At 41.6% G+C, this 18,308-nt stretch overlaps 1 protein-coding gene across 1 annotated transcript in view; it reads right to left on the minus strand.

Moving 5' to 3' along the window:
- Positions 1 to 1,279: 1,279 nt before the first annotated feature.
- Positions 1,280 to 18,308, minus strand: part of SRPK1 (SRSF protein kinase 1) — a 56,774-nt gene continuing 39,745 nt past the window's right edge. Inside the window, exons 12-16 of the mRNA XM_054980584.1 lie at positions 17,789 to 17,889; positions 12,616 to 12,723; positions 6,149 to 6,218; positions 5,016 to 5,108; positions 1,280 to 3,873 (exon numbers count right to left, since the gene is read on the minus strand). Of these exons, the coding sequence (XP_054836559.1) occupies positions 3,689 to 3,873; positions 5,016 to 5,108; positions 6,149 to 6,218; positions 12,616 to 12,723; positions 17,789 to 17,889 (557 nt within the window). The 3' untranslated portion in view covers positions 1,280 to 3,688. The remainder of the gene's footprint in view (positions 3,874 to 5,015; positions 5,109 to 6,148; positions 6,219 to 12,615; positions 12,724 to 17,788; positions 17,890 to 18,308) is intronic.

Here is an 18,308-nt window from a genome sequence, read left to right on the forward strand (position 1 = left end):
GTTGCAGTAACTGGGGGGAGAGGACGCTTTAAATTAAAATCTTGATTGTGATCAGTGTTTATCCTGTTAACCACAGATATATGTGATACTTGGTTAAAGGAATGAATCTTGCTTATTAAAAAATACATAGACATGTTGGCACTTTAAAAAAAAGAACGATGAATAAACAGAACCCTTGCTCATGTGCCAGAAAACTGAGAAAAAACACAATATCCATTAGACCCCAGTAACTTCCAGGTATGTTGAGGGGAACAATGTCTCTCCATCTTTGCACACGGGCACTGTAATCTGCCCTGCAAACTGTTTTTGAAACTCCCCAAACTTCCAGATTAATTTGCTCTGAATCAGACAGCACAGAAAGTTTGGGTGAGTGAATGTATACTTATGTTCACCATTTTCTAGATCTGAAATGTTGTTTTATTCTGCTTTTATGTTCACTTTTGTCTACTAAAGCTTCCCACAAAGTTAAGGTTAACAAAACCTGTATTCAAAAATATCCAGAAATACTAGTTCTCTACATTAACTGTTCTATCAACCAGCCTCAGAACTTTACCATCCTTCCCTCTTCTCCTCCAATCCTGCCCAAGGACAGTTCGGATCATCAGGAACAGGCACCATGAAAGCCACAGGATAAACTGGATTTGATTTGACAATCTATGGCAATTCTGCAGATAGTACAGAAAGGACCTTTTCCAAATACGGAGAAGCAGGCAACAGTATCAACTCAAATGCCAAGTCAGCCTGACAGAAAATATTTACCTTGAATCTGGATATTAATAGGGTTTCTCTTCAGGGGCGAGAGTCTGGAACAGTTCTAACAATCACCACCAAGATCTCCCTGCTTTTTAAGGCGAGTATTACAACAAGATGGCAGCTGGCATTTCCAAACTATTTCAGTAAAGTGTATTTAACCACATTGATTTTGATAATGCAATACCTGATTAACAACTCATCATGGTTTGAGCTTCTAAAGATTAAGTCAACAATTTTCTAGAGCATTATGAACAGAACCATAATTTCCAAATTAGTCAGCAAAATTCTGTGTGCTTCTTCCTACCAATAGAATAATTACATTACCATGTTATCCTCCTCTTTCCAAAGCAATTATACTAGCAGCAACCATTTAATTTGAGCTGCTTGCTATCCCCACAGCCCATAAGAGGCACTACAATATAAAATCTATAGATGAACACAGTGTATTAAAAAGTGCCTGTGGATTTATTTAATAATTTGTTTATTGTGCTGCATTTACAAAGAAAAAAAGACAATGCACACAATAGAAAGAATAAAAATGTATTTTTTCCTTCAGGTTTCAGGCCGACAAAACAAGTACAAATCTTAGTGAGCACTTTATGGCAATTTGGAAGTCGAGTGAACCTGATGTGAGCACAAAGTACTTAGGCAATCTTGACAAGTTCTCTTGTACTAACCTGGAACTGCTTTTGTAGTGCAAGAGAGGCAGCAGCAGCCTTCTTCTAAGGAGGGGAACTTATATTTGACTCAAGAGATGGATATCTCGCCCCCCACCCCACACACCTATAAGCATTTTGCTCCATTTGGGTAGTCAGGATGTTGAAGCAAAGGTTATGTTGACACCAGAAATTCAATTCTCCCTACCAGCAAGTCTTCACAGTATTCAAAGAGAAAGCATGTACTATACATTCTAGTCCCATCTTAAATCTCTCTCTAGATAGGCACAGAAGTGCTTTTGGAGGTTAAGAAGATACTCCACATAACAAGAGAATCATTACACTTTTAAAACTTTTTTTTCTTTTCACCTTAAGATTGTGCATAGAGAATTTTACTTCAGATTTCTTAAATAGACATGCAGCACAGATTCTGCTAAAGGCCTAGTCAGGCATCAAAAGATAGCATGGCCAGACTGGAAAGGAAAAAGGAGTACGATGGTTACACCAATTTTTAAAAACAAAACAGAACCAGATTTTTTTAAAGAGGGGAAAATGGAGTTACTATTAACTGGGATTTCAAAACGTACAAAAAACAACAACAGTGTCATGCTGCTGGCAGCTTTTGCAATGGACTGTCTCCAAGCCTGAGGCCTCCAGCAGTTTATAGCCATGGAGAATGTTCATAATCTCAAAGGCCAATTTGGTCCATAGTACAGAAGGGCTGTTGGGGATACCAACTTCTTGCAAACCTTACATTAGAGCAGGAGGAAGGGGATTTTTAATAGCTTAGGGAAGCTTAAGAGATACTCACTGTCAAACTACCAAGTGTTCCATACTTTTGACCTTTCTATTTAAAATAAAAAACCTACAAGAGTCAGTCACAACTAATCCTCTTTCCCTAGGAGTTTAAAAGCTTACATTTGCATCTTGCTGAGCAACCATGTTTGCAGTGATTCTAAAATAAACAAACAAAAATTGACACATTGTGTCTAAGGGGGAAGATGGAAATTACTCCATCCCCTATATTATTTGCCTTGGTGTTTATACTGAAGAAAAGCAATGCTATTAAGAAAGGTAATGTCAGCAAGAGTCCAGCAACTCAGACAGGGCCAGCAACAGCCTCAGAAAATATGATGACTGAAAGTCTGGGCATACAGCACTGCTGAAAAGGCAGTGCTTTTTCCTTATTGTTAAAGGGTAAGAATATATTCAATACAGAAAACTAACTACTCTCTACTGAAAATACAATTTCACGCAAGGCTGACATAGTGCTATTAATGGCATTAGACAGACCAAAATAAAAAATGGCCTGCTAGACGCTGGTTAACTACCCTGCTTTTGAGGTCTAATTTGAGTGACAGAAACCCAAATAATCAGCAAGCACCTACTGACCCAAAATACATAGCTGGCAGGCCACATACTGCCCCAGGCAGTATGGTGTAGAACATGGGGACAACCTGGCTGCAACTCCACAGCCAACAAATACTTAGGTCTGTCTGGTACAGACTGTTACTTCTACTAATTCCTGTTGTTTTCATCCCTCTTGCAAAATGTATTTCACATTCACATGCTACAGCATGGGAAAGCAGCTTATTTTACTGGAGTCAGAAACTCTCCAGAATATTGTGGAAAAAATAGTACTAAAATATGTTTCATACAGGCTGCTCCAAAAGATTCAATGGCTAAAACTAGAGAAAAAGCATGTCTGGGGGAAAAAAAAGATTACCCAAGCAGCAGATCAGACACCTAAGGAATGAATAGAGAATTTAGAGTTCAGTGCTCCACATGGAGCTACCACCTTGGTGCCATTTGCTATTTCTCCTCTTACTGTCAGCAACTGGATGTGCACTAGGAAAATGACTCCCAGAGTCAGTGAGCTAAGGAGGGATTCACAGCTCTTCACATCCCCCTCGGGATGTCTGCAATATAGTTAAGGGAGGATGTCCCAGTGGAGATTTCCCCACACTTTCAGGATAAGGTACTTGAGCAAGGAAGAGAGTCAGGGGTCATTTCACATTTCTGTAAAAACTCTTTGGCAAACCCCAACCACAGCAAAACAAATTGGACACCCACTGGCTGACAACAGTTCCAACAGAGCCAAGTACACAAACTCACATGAACAGTTAAGATTTATCTAAAATCTCAAAAGCCCTCGAGGAGAAGCTTCACTCTGAAAATCAACAGGGAAAAAATTGACTTGGGAAAAGGGGGGCCATCTAGGTGTGTGTATATTATGCTGCAAACCCGATTATAGGGCCATGGTGTCAGGCTGGAGCATTTTAAGAGTTAAGCCAGGGGTGCCTGAGACACTGCACTGCTGTGGCTCTCTTCTCGGGATTCAGCTCCAGCATAGGTAATAAGAAGTCTGTGAATGCAGCTGCATCATCTTGGGGCCACTCATATTTTTCCACCAGAACTTCAAAGAGACCCCATGGCTTCAGTTTAGTGATGTGCTTCAGATCACCTAAGAACAAGGACAGGGAAATTAACAGGATGTCATTAACATGAGCAGGAAGGTCAACTAAGCAGATCGCATGGCTTCAGTGCAGTCTTACTAACTGATGCTGCTCAACAGAAAAAAAGGTATTTCCCCCTTCTAAAGTTTCACTCCCATCATGAGATAAGTACATATATTAGAGGTTTTATCAGAGCAAGAACATCTAAATCATATTAAGCCAAATATGAGATATTGCTTGCTCAAGGGATATTGCATTTATCCAGATCATTTTTTTAGACTCCAGTTTTAGTATTTCCAGACAGCACTTTATAGCACGGCACTCCTAGTCTGGAGGTAATTGGACTATTCTATCAGAATACCAAGAAAGGACAACCAGTCCAAAAAGACCATCTAGTACTTATTTTTCACAGTCATACAAATTTCGTTAAACAGTTGGTGTACACTTTAAGAATCTGATCCACCAATTGTTAATGAAATTTGAAAAGAAAATAGTGTAAATGCTGTAACTTTTGGTGGATCAGATTCTTAAAGTGTACACCAACTGTTTAACGAAATTTGTATGACTGTGAAAAATAAGTACTAGATGGTCTTTTTGGACTGGTTGTCCTTTCTTGGTATTGTTAATTGAAGACCATTCCCTCATATAGTTGTTCTACTCTATCAGAAGACAAGCAAAATGCCAATCAAGCTATGCAGAATATGTCCAGACCTCACACGATTCTTAATTGTGATTTGGAACTGAAAAAATCCACAGAAAGCATAATAATCTCTCTTCGTTACAATACCTTTAGCTCCTCTTACATGCTGCTATTTTACACTCAAGGACTCTAAAAAGTTAAAGCTCATTTGAATTTTTTAACTGAATTAAAACAGAGAAGTATATAAAAACTGTGTAATTGTGGTTAGACTTAATAAAATGTAAAACACATCATGTGTGTTTGGATTTTTCTTTGGACCAACATGGCTACCTGGCACCAGAACCACTAACAAGTATTACAAAAAACTTTGATCAGTTGTATTAGGAGAGTAAAGAGGCACTTTCTTTTCAGTGGTGAAGAACTAGATACCATCAAGCACATCTCTGGATTAGAGCCCTTAAATGTTCAACCTCAGGTAACAGAGACATGAAAGTTTCTTTCCCCACTTACCCTTTTTGGTGAAAAACTCTTTGGAGTATTTTCCAGCCACAATCAGTTTGCGAGGTATTTTCCCCAGTAGTTCTATGATCAATGCAATGTGGTCTGCATGTCCCAAAAGAAAGAAGTAAGTAATGAACCCATGGCCCATGGTCACTTTGTGAACTTGGATGTGATACACAGTGGCTGGAAATCGTGGACTGAATCCAAACTTAGTCTTCATCAGTGAAGAAGGGCAGGTCAATTTTTGCCAGTTCCCCCTTCCCATTTTGTCCTCCATGCTGTTTTTGAGAACTGCCTGTCCCCTAAGAAACAGCATTTTGGAAAACTCAATACACTGCAGTGGGAGGGAGGAGGAAATTTTCTGTTCTATCAGTGCATTATGCAGCATGATTTTCAGACTGTTCCTATATTTTAAAGGTTATTCACTGGCTATTGGTTTAACAACCAGTGAATGGTTTTAACAGGATGCTGACATGCAAAAATTTATGTATGTGTAAACTGGACAAAATGGAATTTTAATTTGCCAGGTGAATTCACTCCATTTATACAGAATACACTACTGCCAACTAGCCTGTTTGTATTATTTTTTGCCTCTGTGGCAATGTCTTAGAAGTACCAAAACTGCTGGCAAGTTTAGCTTAGATCCATGGAGCTTTTTTCTCTATTTCCTATTTAAAAAGCTGCCTGGAAGGCTATGGTGTTCTACAAATATAGACACAATTCAAAAGAGCTGAAAGCGGTAGTGATTAAGCACATTTTGTGTTGGAATGTGGGCCTGTGTTCTTCAGAAGGACACTAACAGTAAAATTCTAAGCAGAGTTACTCCAGTTTAAGCCCATTTACTTCAATGGACTTAGATAGGAGTAACTTTACTTAGGATTTCACTGAAAGTATCCAAGAGAAAAGTAGGCTGGACACGCCTCACATCCTGTGTAGCCAAATTCCTCTAACCACTCTGAAGCAGGAAAAGTGGTGTGAAAATGTTTTTTAAAAACCAAGCACACCGGCTACATGATACCTCAAAGCACTCATGAAACCTACTCAGACAAATGAAAACAATAAAAATACTCCCTGCCTCAACTTCCTTTCCCATGAGATCAATAGGCCAAAAAAAAAAAATCTAACCCATTTGTAATGTTTACCTTCATCTCGTGAGTAGTCTTCACCAGAGTGAGGCTCAAAGAGATAGTCACCTGTAGCCAATTCAAAAGCCTGGGGGAAAAAGTCAGGCATATTACTTGGAAGCCTGGTGAGAACACCTTCCCTGTCCTCCTCCGTAAGCAGAAATTCTTCTGGTGCAGGAGCAGTGGAAGATGGCTCCACATGCTTCTTTACACACATGCTATGCTTCCCATAGGATCCAAGCCATGTATTTTTATCAGTACGTAAAAACCACTTGCACGTGCCTGAAAGATAGCATCCTGTATCATTTCTGGAAGATCTGCATATTTGGGCTTTCTGGGCCTATGACTGAGGAACCTGGGGCCCCTGCAGCAAGAACATCTCTCTTTAAGAGTCCTGCTGTTGCAGTACTATGCAAGGAGGACATCTCCAGGAGGTTAACTAATTAGCCAGTGCAAATGCTGAATCACAGATGAAATGTGCTCTGAAACCCCATCCTATTCCCAGGTGATCAATGACTGTCAGCACTAGTTGAGAGTTACACTTACCCGTAACTGCTGTTCATCTAGGTCTTTGTGCAGGCACACATGTGGGACTGCGCAAGCGCAGGCCAGCCATTCGGAACAGGAATTCTATAGCTTTAAGGCTCTAGGAGGGGATGACCTCCTTCAAACGGGCTTTTCCCACCAGCACGGCAACACAATAGAGTAAGGTCGTCCCCACCTTCCCTTAGTTCTTCTGTGCTGCCGCAAGCCCTCAATAGTTGGAACTCACAACCCAAAGAGCTCACAGCGGGGCAGGAGGGAGGGATTGTATACCTGCACGAAGACCTAGATGAATAGCAGTTACAGGTAAGTGCAACTCTGTTTTCATCTATGGTCTTTGATGCAGTCCCACATGTGGGAGAATAGCAAGCTACATACCATGGAGGCGGGGTGATGTTCTTAGTCAAAGAGAGAATGTAAGACTGCTTGTCCCACTGCTGTCTCTCTTCTAGAGTAAATGTCCATCACATAATGTTTCACAAAAGTCTCTTCAGAGGACCAGGTAGCTGCTGCACAGATGTCTCTCAATGGCACCCTACGAAGGAATGTAGCTGAAGTTGCTTGTGCCTTGGTCGAATGGGCTCATACAGTAAATGGACATGCTACTCCTGCAGACTTGTAGCACAACCTAATTGCCAAAACCACCCATCTAGAAATTGTGTGTACTGACACTGCTTTACCCTTGTTAGGACCTGAATGGCAAATGAAAAAGGATGTATCCTTCCTGAAAGACTGTGTTCTGTCCATGTAAAATAAAATTGCCGTTCGTACATCTAACGTGTGCAGAGTCCATTCCTGCTGTGTTAGGGGTTAGGAAAAAACACTGGGAGGGATAAATCCTGAGAGACATGGAATTTCAAAACTATTTTTGGCAAAAACTGCAAACTAGAGCACATAATAACTTTATCAGGATAAATCTGAAGAAATGGAGGGTCTACCCTCAAAGCCTGGAGCTCGCTCACTCTGCGTGCAGAGGTGATGGCCAGTACAGGGCCATTTTAAAAGACAAAATTGATAGTGGACAGGTCGCCATTGCTTTGAAGGGCTTCAACATCAGGCGTGACAACACTAAAGATAGTGACCACTGCGGAACGACTAGGGTCCTTGGGGGATTCAAGTTATATAACCCCCTCAGGAAGAGCTGGGACAGGCGATGAGAAAAAAACATTTTCCCATCAATATTTGAATGGAAAGCAGAAATTGCTGCCAAATGTACTTTGATGGATGTTGACGCCAACCCCGTATTACGTAGATATACCAGGTAATCAAAAACGGTGGAAAGAGAACACGTGTCTGGGAGCACACCTTTCATGTTGGCCTAAACAACAAATCTATTCCACTTAAGATTATAGGAATGCCGAATAGATGGCCGGCAGGCATTCAGTAGTATATTTGCTACTTCCTCTGAAAAATAAAGTCCTAATGCTCTAGAAGCCATGCTGTCAGACGCAACCTCGCCAGATCGTGGTGGAATGTATGATTGTAAGAAATCAGGTCTGGGACCAGTGGGAGGTGAATGTACCTGTCCCTCGCTAGGTGTTTGAGAGTATGGAACCAATGCTGACGAGGCTAGAAAGGTGTTATCAGAATGCATGTCGTCTTGTCCGCCTGTATCTTGCATAAGACTTTGTGTATTAGAGGGATGGGTGGAAATGAATAAAATAATGCCCCCATCCACTGGATCTGGAAGGTGTCCCCTAATGACCCCGTGTCCCTGCCTCCTCTGGAGCAAAACCTTTGAGCTTTGGCATTGTCCCTTGTTGCAAACAGATCCACTTCCGGGAACCCCCAAGTTTGAAAGATTCCCTGTATGTACTTGTTTGCCAGAACCCATTCGTGATGAGTACTGCTTTTCTGCTAAGCCAGTCTGCCCTGACATTGGCCGTCCCTGCAGAAAGCACAACATTGTGTTCAATGGCCCACTCCCACAAATGGATGGCCTCCAAGCAGAGTTTTCGTGAAGCTGTACCACCTTGCTTGTTGATATAATATACCGTGGTAGTATTATCCGGTAAGACCTGTACCCATCAGTTGGACACCATATCTGACAAACAGTTAAGGGCATAGTAAACGACTCTTAATTCTAACAAGTTAATGCAACATGTCTTTTCAGATGCTGACCACAGCCCAATGACTGAGACGTCAGCGCTATGGCCTCCCCAACCTTCTAAAGAAGCATCTGTTGTAAGCATAAGTTCGTGACCCAGTGTCTCAAAGGGAATAACTTTAGTTAGATTCACAGGACTCGACCACCAAGTAAGTGACCGTTGCACTTGTCTGGGGATTGAGAACTTCTTCTGAGGGGAGTGGTGCTCAGGGTAAAATTTCCTGATAAACCGTAATTGTAATATTCTCATTTTTAGTTTAGCGAAAGCTACCACTGCTGTAGTGGATGCCATAAGGCCCAGCAAAGTCTGGATCATTTGGGCTGTTTGAAACCTATTACACAAAAAATGATTAGCCAGTTGAACAAGCTTGGTAACCCTATCTGTAGGCAGAAAGGCTCTATTAGTGTTAGCATCCAGTACAACGCCTATAAACTGTATGGTACGACTCGGTTCTAATCTGAACTTTTCTGTATTTATCACCAAGCCTATCTTGGTCCACGTCCAAAATCATGACTACATCGGACTTCAAGGCCTCTGGGGAATTTGCTGTGATCAGCTAATCGTCTAAGTAGGGATAAATCGAGCAACCCAGCTTCCTAAGGTGGGCGACCACCACTGCCATGCATTTAGTATACACCCTTGGTGCTGTGGCCAGACCAAAGGGGAGGGTCGTGTATTGGAATACCTGGTTATTATAAACAAAGCGCAAATATCTCCTATGTTGTTTGAAAATGGAGAAATGAAAGTAAGCATCTTTTAGATCAAGGACGGCAAACCACGCATCCTGGAGGGACATATTTATGACCCATCGTAATGTTACCAACCTGAATTTTGTGATGATTAGATATTTATTAAGATCCCTCAGGTCTAGAATGGGTCTCTTCCTTCCATCCTACTTATCCAATAAGAAGAATCTGGAGAAAAAACCAAAGTGGGTATCTATCTCCGCCACCCTTTGTAGGGCCCCTTTCTTTATCAGGGACTGGATCTCCTCCTGTAATTCAACCATGTGTTATTCGGAGCTTGAGAAGGTAAAGAAGTAGGAGGCAAGGAATAAAATTCTAACCTATAACCAACTTTAATAACTGAGATAAAACAAACATCAATGGAAATTGCTTCCCAAGCCTGAGCAAAATGAGCCAATCTGTCCTCAAAACAGGGTAACTCTGGCCGCTGTCTGACTTTAGTCAGAACTGCTCTTTTTGTCCTTGCGAGGAGCCATTTGTAGCTTGAGCATGATGAGATAGATGATCTAGATTCCCCCCCTCCCCCGCTTCTTTCTGTACTGCAGAGGGCCTGAGAACTGGGGCTTACACCGATACTGCTGCCTGTATGGCTGGAATCTGTAGGATCTGTAATCCCTCCTCTGCTGGAAATCCCCCTTTCCAGGCTGCCTGTATCCCATATATCCAGGAAGTTGGGGAAGCACCCCATACGACCTTATGGTCTGACAGTCCTTTTTCTTCTTTGCTAGATACTTGTCAGTCTTTTCTGAAAACAATGTGGAACCCTCAAAAGGCATGTCCTCTATCTTGCTGCGAGTTTCAATAGGAAGTGCCGTGGCACGTAGCCAAGCGTGTCTACGCAGAACTATTGCTATGTTCAGCCCTCTCATGGAGACGTCTAAGATGTGAAGGCTAGCACTTATCTGTTGCCGGGACAACATCAATGCTTCATCCTGGAGAACTTTCACCAGCGGTTTCTTTTCCTCAGGCAACATATCCATGTAAGTGGACATCTGCTGCCAAAGGAAGATCTGGTAGCCCCCAATAATCTCCATGATATTCAAAGCAGAACCTGAATAAAGCTTTTTACCTATCAAGTCCAGTTTCTTGCCCTCTCTATCTGCCGGGGTGGCTTGAGAACCCTGGCGATGTCAAGCTTGTAACTCCTCAGCTATCATGGAAGACGCTGGAGGGTGAACAAAAAAGTATGGGCACTTGTCCGCCCTGAGCCTGCGAAAGCGGGGAGGGCAGAATATAAATATAATAAATTAATTCACTTTGTACAGAGTCTCTATTTTATTTGTAGTAGACGGGATAGAAGCAGGCTTCTGGTGTAGGTTATCCATAAGCATAACTAGCCCTTCAATCCTAGGAAATGCAGCTACTTCAGGAGTATCTGAGTATATGTGTTTCAGAATGCTGTCAGTCGGCTTCCGCTGAGTGGTGGAGACATCCATGTCCAGGGACTTAGCCATACGGAGCATCTGTTCAGCATAAAGTTTATGGATAGTAGAGGGTGAATCTCCCCCCAGGATTCCAACTGTCTCATCAGCAGATGGATCCAATGCTAAACTCGGGCTCTGATTGGAACTGAGCGCCTCTCCTTCCACCTCCGAATCGGATCCATGCCTTCGTGTCGATGCCTGCATGATCGGGCGCTTAGCCGAATCTGAGCCATGGCGGTGTTTGCTCGGCACCAAGTATGTTGAAGCAGGTGGCAGCGGATAATTAGGATAGTACTACCAGCCATGTGGATAGCCCGGGGATGGGTACAGTGGATACCACGGTGCTACATGGTGGGACTGCAAGATTCGATCTGAGGAGACCAATCTGTGTCGTCTCCGATAATCTGACTGCGACTCAGCATCATTTCCCTCCAACTCTGAAGATCTCTCTGAAGAGCCAGGTCCCTTCCCTGAAGCTGGTGACTGTCCTCTCTCCCATTCTGGAGGTTGGGACCGAGTGGGTGGGATAGACTGATTTTTTTGGTGGTTTCTCCAGATGCTTAGTTTTATCCTTTCTCTTCTTCGAGGCTTGGCTGTGATCTCTCCTCTTTTCCACTTGAATTGGGGGTTTGCAACTGACCCTCTTTGCTCCCAGCGAGGGGCATTCCATCAACACAACACTGGCTGCGGAATGAGCCGATGTCGATGTCTCTCTTGACCTCAAGCACAGATGATCCCAGTTCCGAGCATGAACTACCGGGTCCAAGAGTGGCCGGGCTGCTGGCACAAGATACTGCTTTTCCCCATAACATCGCCTTTAAGCAGGACGCACAATCTGCCCTGGCCTTCGGGGTAAATAGTTGACAATGCTTGCAACGCTCAACAATGTGCCCCTCACTCAAACAAGCCAGACACATAGCATGGCTATCGGTCTTCACCATTTTCGTCCCACATTTCTCACACTTTTTAAACAGTGCTTTGTCTGCCATTCCTGCGGTCGACTGAAGGTCACTCTCTGGGGAAGTCGGCTCCAGCTTCACGATTCAAACACGCCAATAAACAACTCTCAACTGTGAACTATAACTACTACTACTAACAATCTACTAAACACAAGTGGGACTGCACTGAAGACCGTAGATGAACTGAAAGTTCTTCAAAGGCAGCTCTACAGAAAGCACTGTTACATTTTGAGGTTATTAACTGAAAAATAGTTGTCATACATGAATCAGATGCAGACTTTCACAGCCTCAGCTACTGGACAGATGCTTCTTAAAGCAATGGATTAAGTACCATTTCAGTGTTGCAAGCTCAAGTGATCAGAAATTTATTAGTGGCTAAGCAACCTATTCCTTTTGGCTTTCATAATCTGCCAACTATCAATCTGGTCTCTACTTCACTGGCTTGCTCTTAAAAAGTCCTCAACCATGGCCAAATACTTGGAAAACAGGAGACCTCTTTTGTTGTTCTTGTTTTAGCAAAATTACTTAACATATACTGTGTAATAGCCCATTAAAAGTTCTTTACTTTGGATACACTAACCTGTAATCAACTGTATCAGGCTTAATTTAAAATTAATTGACATCTATTGCAGAGGAAGAGAAATTTCTACAGAACTTTGAAATTGAGAGCAGTTAAAACAATTCTGGGAACTTGACTGAATTTACCATACAGGCTGTGCTCCAAATATCAGCAGGGGTGCTGTAGCCTGCTCCAATCAGTACTTCCAAGGATCGGTACTGCCGTGTCTGAATGTCCTCAGTGAAGTGCTTATGCTGCAGAAGAAAAGGATGCTGTGTTAAACTGGAAATCAAGGTTCCATAAACAGTAAAAGCCATGTACTGGAATATATAGATGACATATATATAGATGACATATTGAGTGACTTCCTAGGTCTTTACATCCTAGCTTGACAATGTATGCTCTGACAGACAAACTATTGTATTTATATAATTAGTAATACATCTTTGTAAAATGATGTACACAGGCTGGTTTCCTAGTCTGTGTACATCACAAGCTGTGGAAATTCTTAAGTTGTGACACCATTATGACCTGCTCCCTCTACACTTATATAGAACTCTGCAATACTATGCAGAGTTACTCCAGTCCAAATCCACTGAAATCAATAGGCTTAGATAGCAATAATTCTCCACATGATTGAACTGATTATATCACAGACAAATGGAGGTCCAGAGTCTCATTCATCTCTCCCAACAAAACGATTCACATGAGATAAAGCATTCAAAAACATGTTTAATATCCTGCCCATTTAGAGCTTTATAAATAATAACTGCACTTATTTACCACTCTTATAGACAGATTAGTGCATCACCCAGAGTGGCGAACAAGTTAGTGTTATTATTCCCACAATACAGCTGGGGAGCGGGAACTGAGAGGAGTGGCTTACCCAAGGCCACCTACTGAGCTCAGGGCAATGATGGGATTTGAACCAGTAGAGTGCTGATTCGCAGCTGAACCACTTAACCACTATGCTACAGCAGCCTTCAGCCAAATTAAACTACATCCAAAGATAAACCAACAGTCAGTGCAACTGAACATGCTTCATTTGGAGACACAGGCTGCAGATATTTTATTAGACTGGAATCTGAACACCACCTGATGGTTAAGGGCCTACCTGGAGGAACAAAAGGAGGAAAGGAGCACAGGAGGTAGTAACTTCCTGCAGAATAAAACTTCCTGTAGAATAAAAATGTACTCAAAAATAATTTTTTAGAAGCCTGAACTGTTCCAAGGGCAAAGCTGAGAATTTGTGATGATATTTTAAAAATAATGACTGGAATGTTATTTGAAGCATTCACAGTGCTTCTCTAAAGCAAGAACTCCTACAGAGATAAAACAGATAGGCAGTTCTAAAATCAAAAGTTTATGGACAATAGTAATAAACTTATATGTGGTACTCTAAGTAAATCGTTTCCTCTAAGGATATAATTTATTACTATGTATCACCACCTAAAGGCTAAAGACACAAAAACATTCATTAAAAGGCCATAATGTTGAAACAACAGTAGTTTAAAAATACGCAGAAAAAAAATCAATGCGTTACCACAATGGCATATAACATGCAGCTACTCAAGCACGTGTGTGCTTACATTACAGGAGAGGTATGCAACCCTGTGGCTAGCATGATAAACAATAATAGGACTGGCCATTTTTCTCAGCATGCAGGGATGGCTCTCTCTCCAAGATACTGAAGTGAATCCCTGAGGTCTTCGCAGCACTTCTGAGCAGCAGCTTGAGAGAAGGCAACAGGCATAGCTTATGCCCATCATCCACCCATGCAGGCAAGCCAGTGAGACTCTGGCAACACCTCTTGGGCTTGTCTTGCTCCCAGCATGTCTGAACAAGTAAAAGCACCCATTTTCTGGCTCACAAACATCTACATAGGTAGATGTGATTTCTAGCAACCAGACTAAAAAGTTTACCTATCCATGCATTAGAGTGATCACCTAATTGAAGAAATCTTGGTTGACAAATTAACTACTGATTAACTGTACATATGAAGCATACACTTGCCACAGCAGACCCTGTCTTAGCAGCAGCATCCCCTCCTGCGTGTGAGAGAAGGAAGAAACCTCTTCAAAGATGGTACCTGCCATTTACAGTATTAAACTGGTCTTCTCCTCCAAGCCTGCTGCTTAATTGGTTAAAGGATGATCTCAAAGAGATGCTTCACTAACGAGTTCGGAGTCACATACTTCACCACTATGTTGCTGTATCTATTGCTTTAAGTATGTGCTCCCATGTAACAACAACATTCAATTTATATACTACCCTGCAGGACAAACCACTCAGAGCGGTTTACAAAGTGTGTTATTATTACCTCATGACAATCACCCTGTGAGGTGGGTGGGACTGAGAGAGCTCTGGAAGAGCAGTGACTGACCCAAGGTCACTCAGCTGGCTTCAAGCAGAGGAGTGGGGAGTCAAACCCGGTTCTCCAGATTATAGTCTTGCTGCTCTTAATCACTATACCAAACTGTACTACCTGCTGCTTTAAGTATGATCCTACTGGATAGTTCGATGATGTCTAATGTCAGTCCTAGAATTGTTTATGCTCTGTTTCAGCACTTCTTCAACTCTGTATCAGATTTTTGCTAATGTTATGTCTTTGTAAACTTGCATTTATTTATCCTATGGCATTGTTTTTTGAGAAGACCTTGATATTGACTGTGTTAATCTCACTCTATGAAATCTGCCTTGAGTCTCAGTGAGAAATGTAAACTACAAATGACATAATTTCAAAAAGTCCTGAAGGGCTCAAACACCAAGAGCACAAGGGTAAACCTGAGACCTAATAAATCCTGGTTTGATGGTGAGTGTAGAAAAGCAAAAAACTCTCTTAGTGTCAACTACTTTAGCTATAGATCTGAACCAGGGTCTGTATCCTTGGAGGAATTAAAAAACCCAAAATCACAGTACAAACAACTTCTCCAAAGGAAAAAGCAGGAGGTGGTGGTCCTAGTATGGGAACAACTTAATCAGCGACAAAGAACAATAACTCTACCCTATTCTGGATTACACATCGCTCAGGCAGTGCTCACAAGACGACAGACTCTATAATAGTGCCAGAAATATGGGGAAAACACTACAAGGAATTGTATAGACATTTGGCAGTAGATAATTACCAGATGGAAAATCTTAGCACCCTTCCAAAATGGCAGCTAGTGAATCCCACAGAAGTGAAGCATCTTATTGAATCTTTAAAGCTTGGTAAAGCACCTGGCAATGATTTGATTCCCCCGGAGCTAATAAAACAAAATATTAACTGGTGGGTTCCTTTTCTGATGGATTTACAATAATAGACTATACAGGCAGAATCCCAAGAGACTGGGGGGCTGCTGTCATCATTTCTATCCATAAAAAGGGAAGTAAAGATGACCCTTCTAATTACCTAATAGACCTATTTGTCTATTAAGTCTATTAATTATTCTAATAGACCTATTCGCTCTATAAGTAAGCTATACGCAAAACATCTTCAATGGAAACTTAGGGATTGAACTGAGGAAAGGGGTTGCCTAGCTGATGAAAAGCTGGGTTCAGAGAGGGGCACTCAACACTAAACCAATGTGTGATCTTTGACCACCTGATCACAAAATACTCCTCCAATTCAAGTCGTTATATGTAGCTTTTGCTGACTTAAAATCAGCGTTTGATTCAATTTCTAGATCCACCTTATGGGAAAAATTAAAATCTACATCAATAGACAGATGTTTATTACATCTGATCCGAGCCCTACATGAAAACACTATACGAGTTAGATACAGCCCCCAAGGTCACCTTTCAGGCACGACAGAAGTAAGGCAGGGAGTCAGACAGGGATGTATACTGCTCCCCCTTCTTTTTAATTTATGTATTAATGATATGATCTTATTTAAACAATCCAGATTTCCATCTCCCGAAAGATGGGGACATATCCCTGTGCTCCTTTATGCAGATGATGCAGTCATACTCTCCAGGACTCCCACAGGAGAGCTATGCCCTCACTTACGCAATATTGCCAGGATAACACTATAGAGCTTAATTAAGCAAAAACAAAGATAATGGTCTTTGCCCAGAGACCCAGAACACACTCATGTAACCTGAACTCAGTCCGTATAGAGCAAGTACAATGCTTTAAGTATTGGGGTGTGGTCTTCCAGGCGACTGGGTTGAGCAATGCGCATATTGCCCATGTTGCCTCAAGTGCTCAAAGGACTGCTGGAGCGATCCAAAAAATATTTGGGATGAAGGGAGGTAGATGCCTAACAGCTGCGCTGAAGCTATTCTCTGCAAAATCACTAGCTCAACTAATGGATGGAGTTTCGCTTAGTATTAAATCCAACTACACCTCGATGGAAAAAATGCAATCAAAATTCTATGCCTTATCTTTATAATCTGGCAAATCATGAACACAGGAGAATCTTCACATTAATGCAATGGGATGTTTTGCCCTGTGCTGTAATTGACGATAGATACAAAAGAATGCCACTAGAAGAACGTTTGTGTCCCTGTGGTGATGGAAAATAGAATCACTAGAACATGTCATCTTTGACAGTAAGATATATATACAGCTACGAGAAGATTACATAAGGCCTATGCTTTCTGCCCATCCAGGAAGACATAGAGCTTTTCTCCTTTCAAAAATTTAGATTTTACTGTATATCCATTTTTGTACTGTATTGCCTTTATTGCTGTGATTCTTGGTGGGTTTCTGTTTTATTTCTCTTGGGTATTAATTATGTATTTACCTTGTCTTTTTTTTTTACTTCTTTTATATGCCAATAAAAGTCTGATGATGATGATGATGAAGATGAATAGTTGCATTACAATAATCTAGCCCTGAGGTAACCATAGCATGGATGCACATGGCCAAAGTACCTGAGTCAAGGTACGGAACTATCTTCCAGGCTTAATGAAGCTGGAAGAATGGGGGGGGGGGGGGGTTTGCAGCAGCACCTTGCTGCTCCAGCAACTATGCCGGATCCAGTATAACCCCGAGGTTCTTAACTGAGTTGGCGAGTGTCAGCTGGACCTCATCAAAAATGGAAAGCACATGAACAATTTTTTCAAGAAAAGGCATTCAAAAGCAGCAAAAAGTCTTTCTATTTTTCAAGTACCTCCAAAGATCAGTGTAGGTACAAGGAAAAGCCTTACCCTTTTCATATGCCGCACTCATCAAGGAGTACTTGTGGATCTGAGTGGCAAGGAGTGGCAAGGAGTACTTGTGGATCTGAGTTTACAAACTTAAAAATAAGAGCTATGGAGTCTATGTTAACCCCACCTAACTAAAGTGCAATTAGCAGCTTGTGTCATGCATCATGGAAATGGTTTTAAACTTACCACCCAGCAAGCATTTCCTAAGTCTGCTATCTTCACTTTGAGCTTATCAGCATTCCCGGGCTCGAGAGGATTAAGGAGGAAATTCCCAGCAGCAGATTTTCCTAAATGCAAATGTATAATTGATAGTCAATGACACATGGGCAGAGCCACTTTTTGCCATACAAATCCCCCAAAGCATCACTTGCCTTAATTATACTAGTACTCCCTATCTGGATCAAGCATTAATTCACTTCCATGAATCCTCCACCACACCCCCACAGCATCCAAAAATATTACACTGTGTCATGAACCCAACAAAGTTTCAAACCCTGTTCCTCAAAATAGCAAACCAGGAAAAAAGTAGGGGGAGGGGAGGAAAACCTCAAAAGTACCGAAAATGAATCCCAACACATTTCCAAGTTTGTTATCAAGTATAATGTTTACTGTAAATGCTGTAAAAGAAAAGTTTGGTTTAAGGAGTTTACTTTCTTGCACAGCCTTTACAATAAATATGATCCTTGATAAAGAGAAAAAAAAATCT

This window comes from Eublepharis macularius, chromosome 5 (assembly GCF_028583425.1).
Source record: "Eublepharis macularius isolate TG4126 chromosome 5, MPM_Emac_v1.0, whole genome shotgun sequence".
Taxonomy (NCBI): domain Eukaryota; kingdom Metazoa; phylum Chordata; class Lepidosauria; order Squamata; family Eublepharidae; genus Eublepharis; species Eublepharis macularius.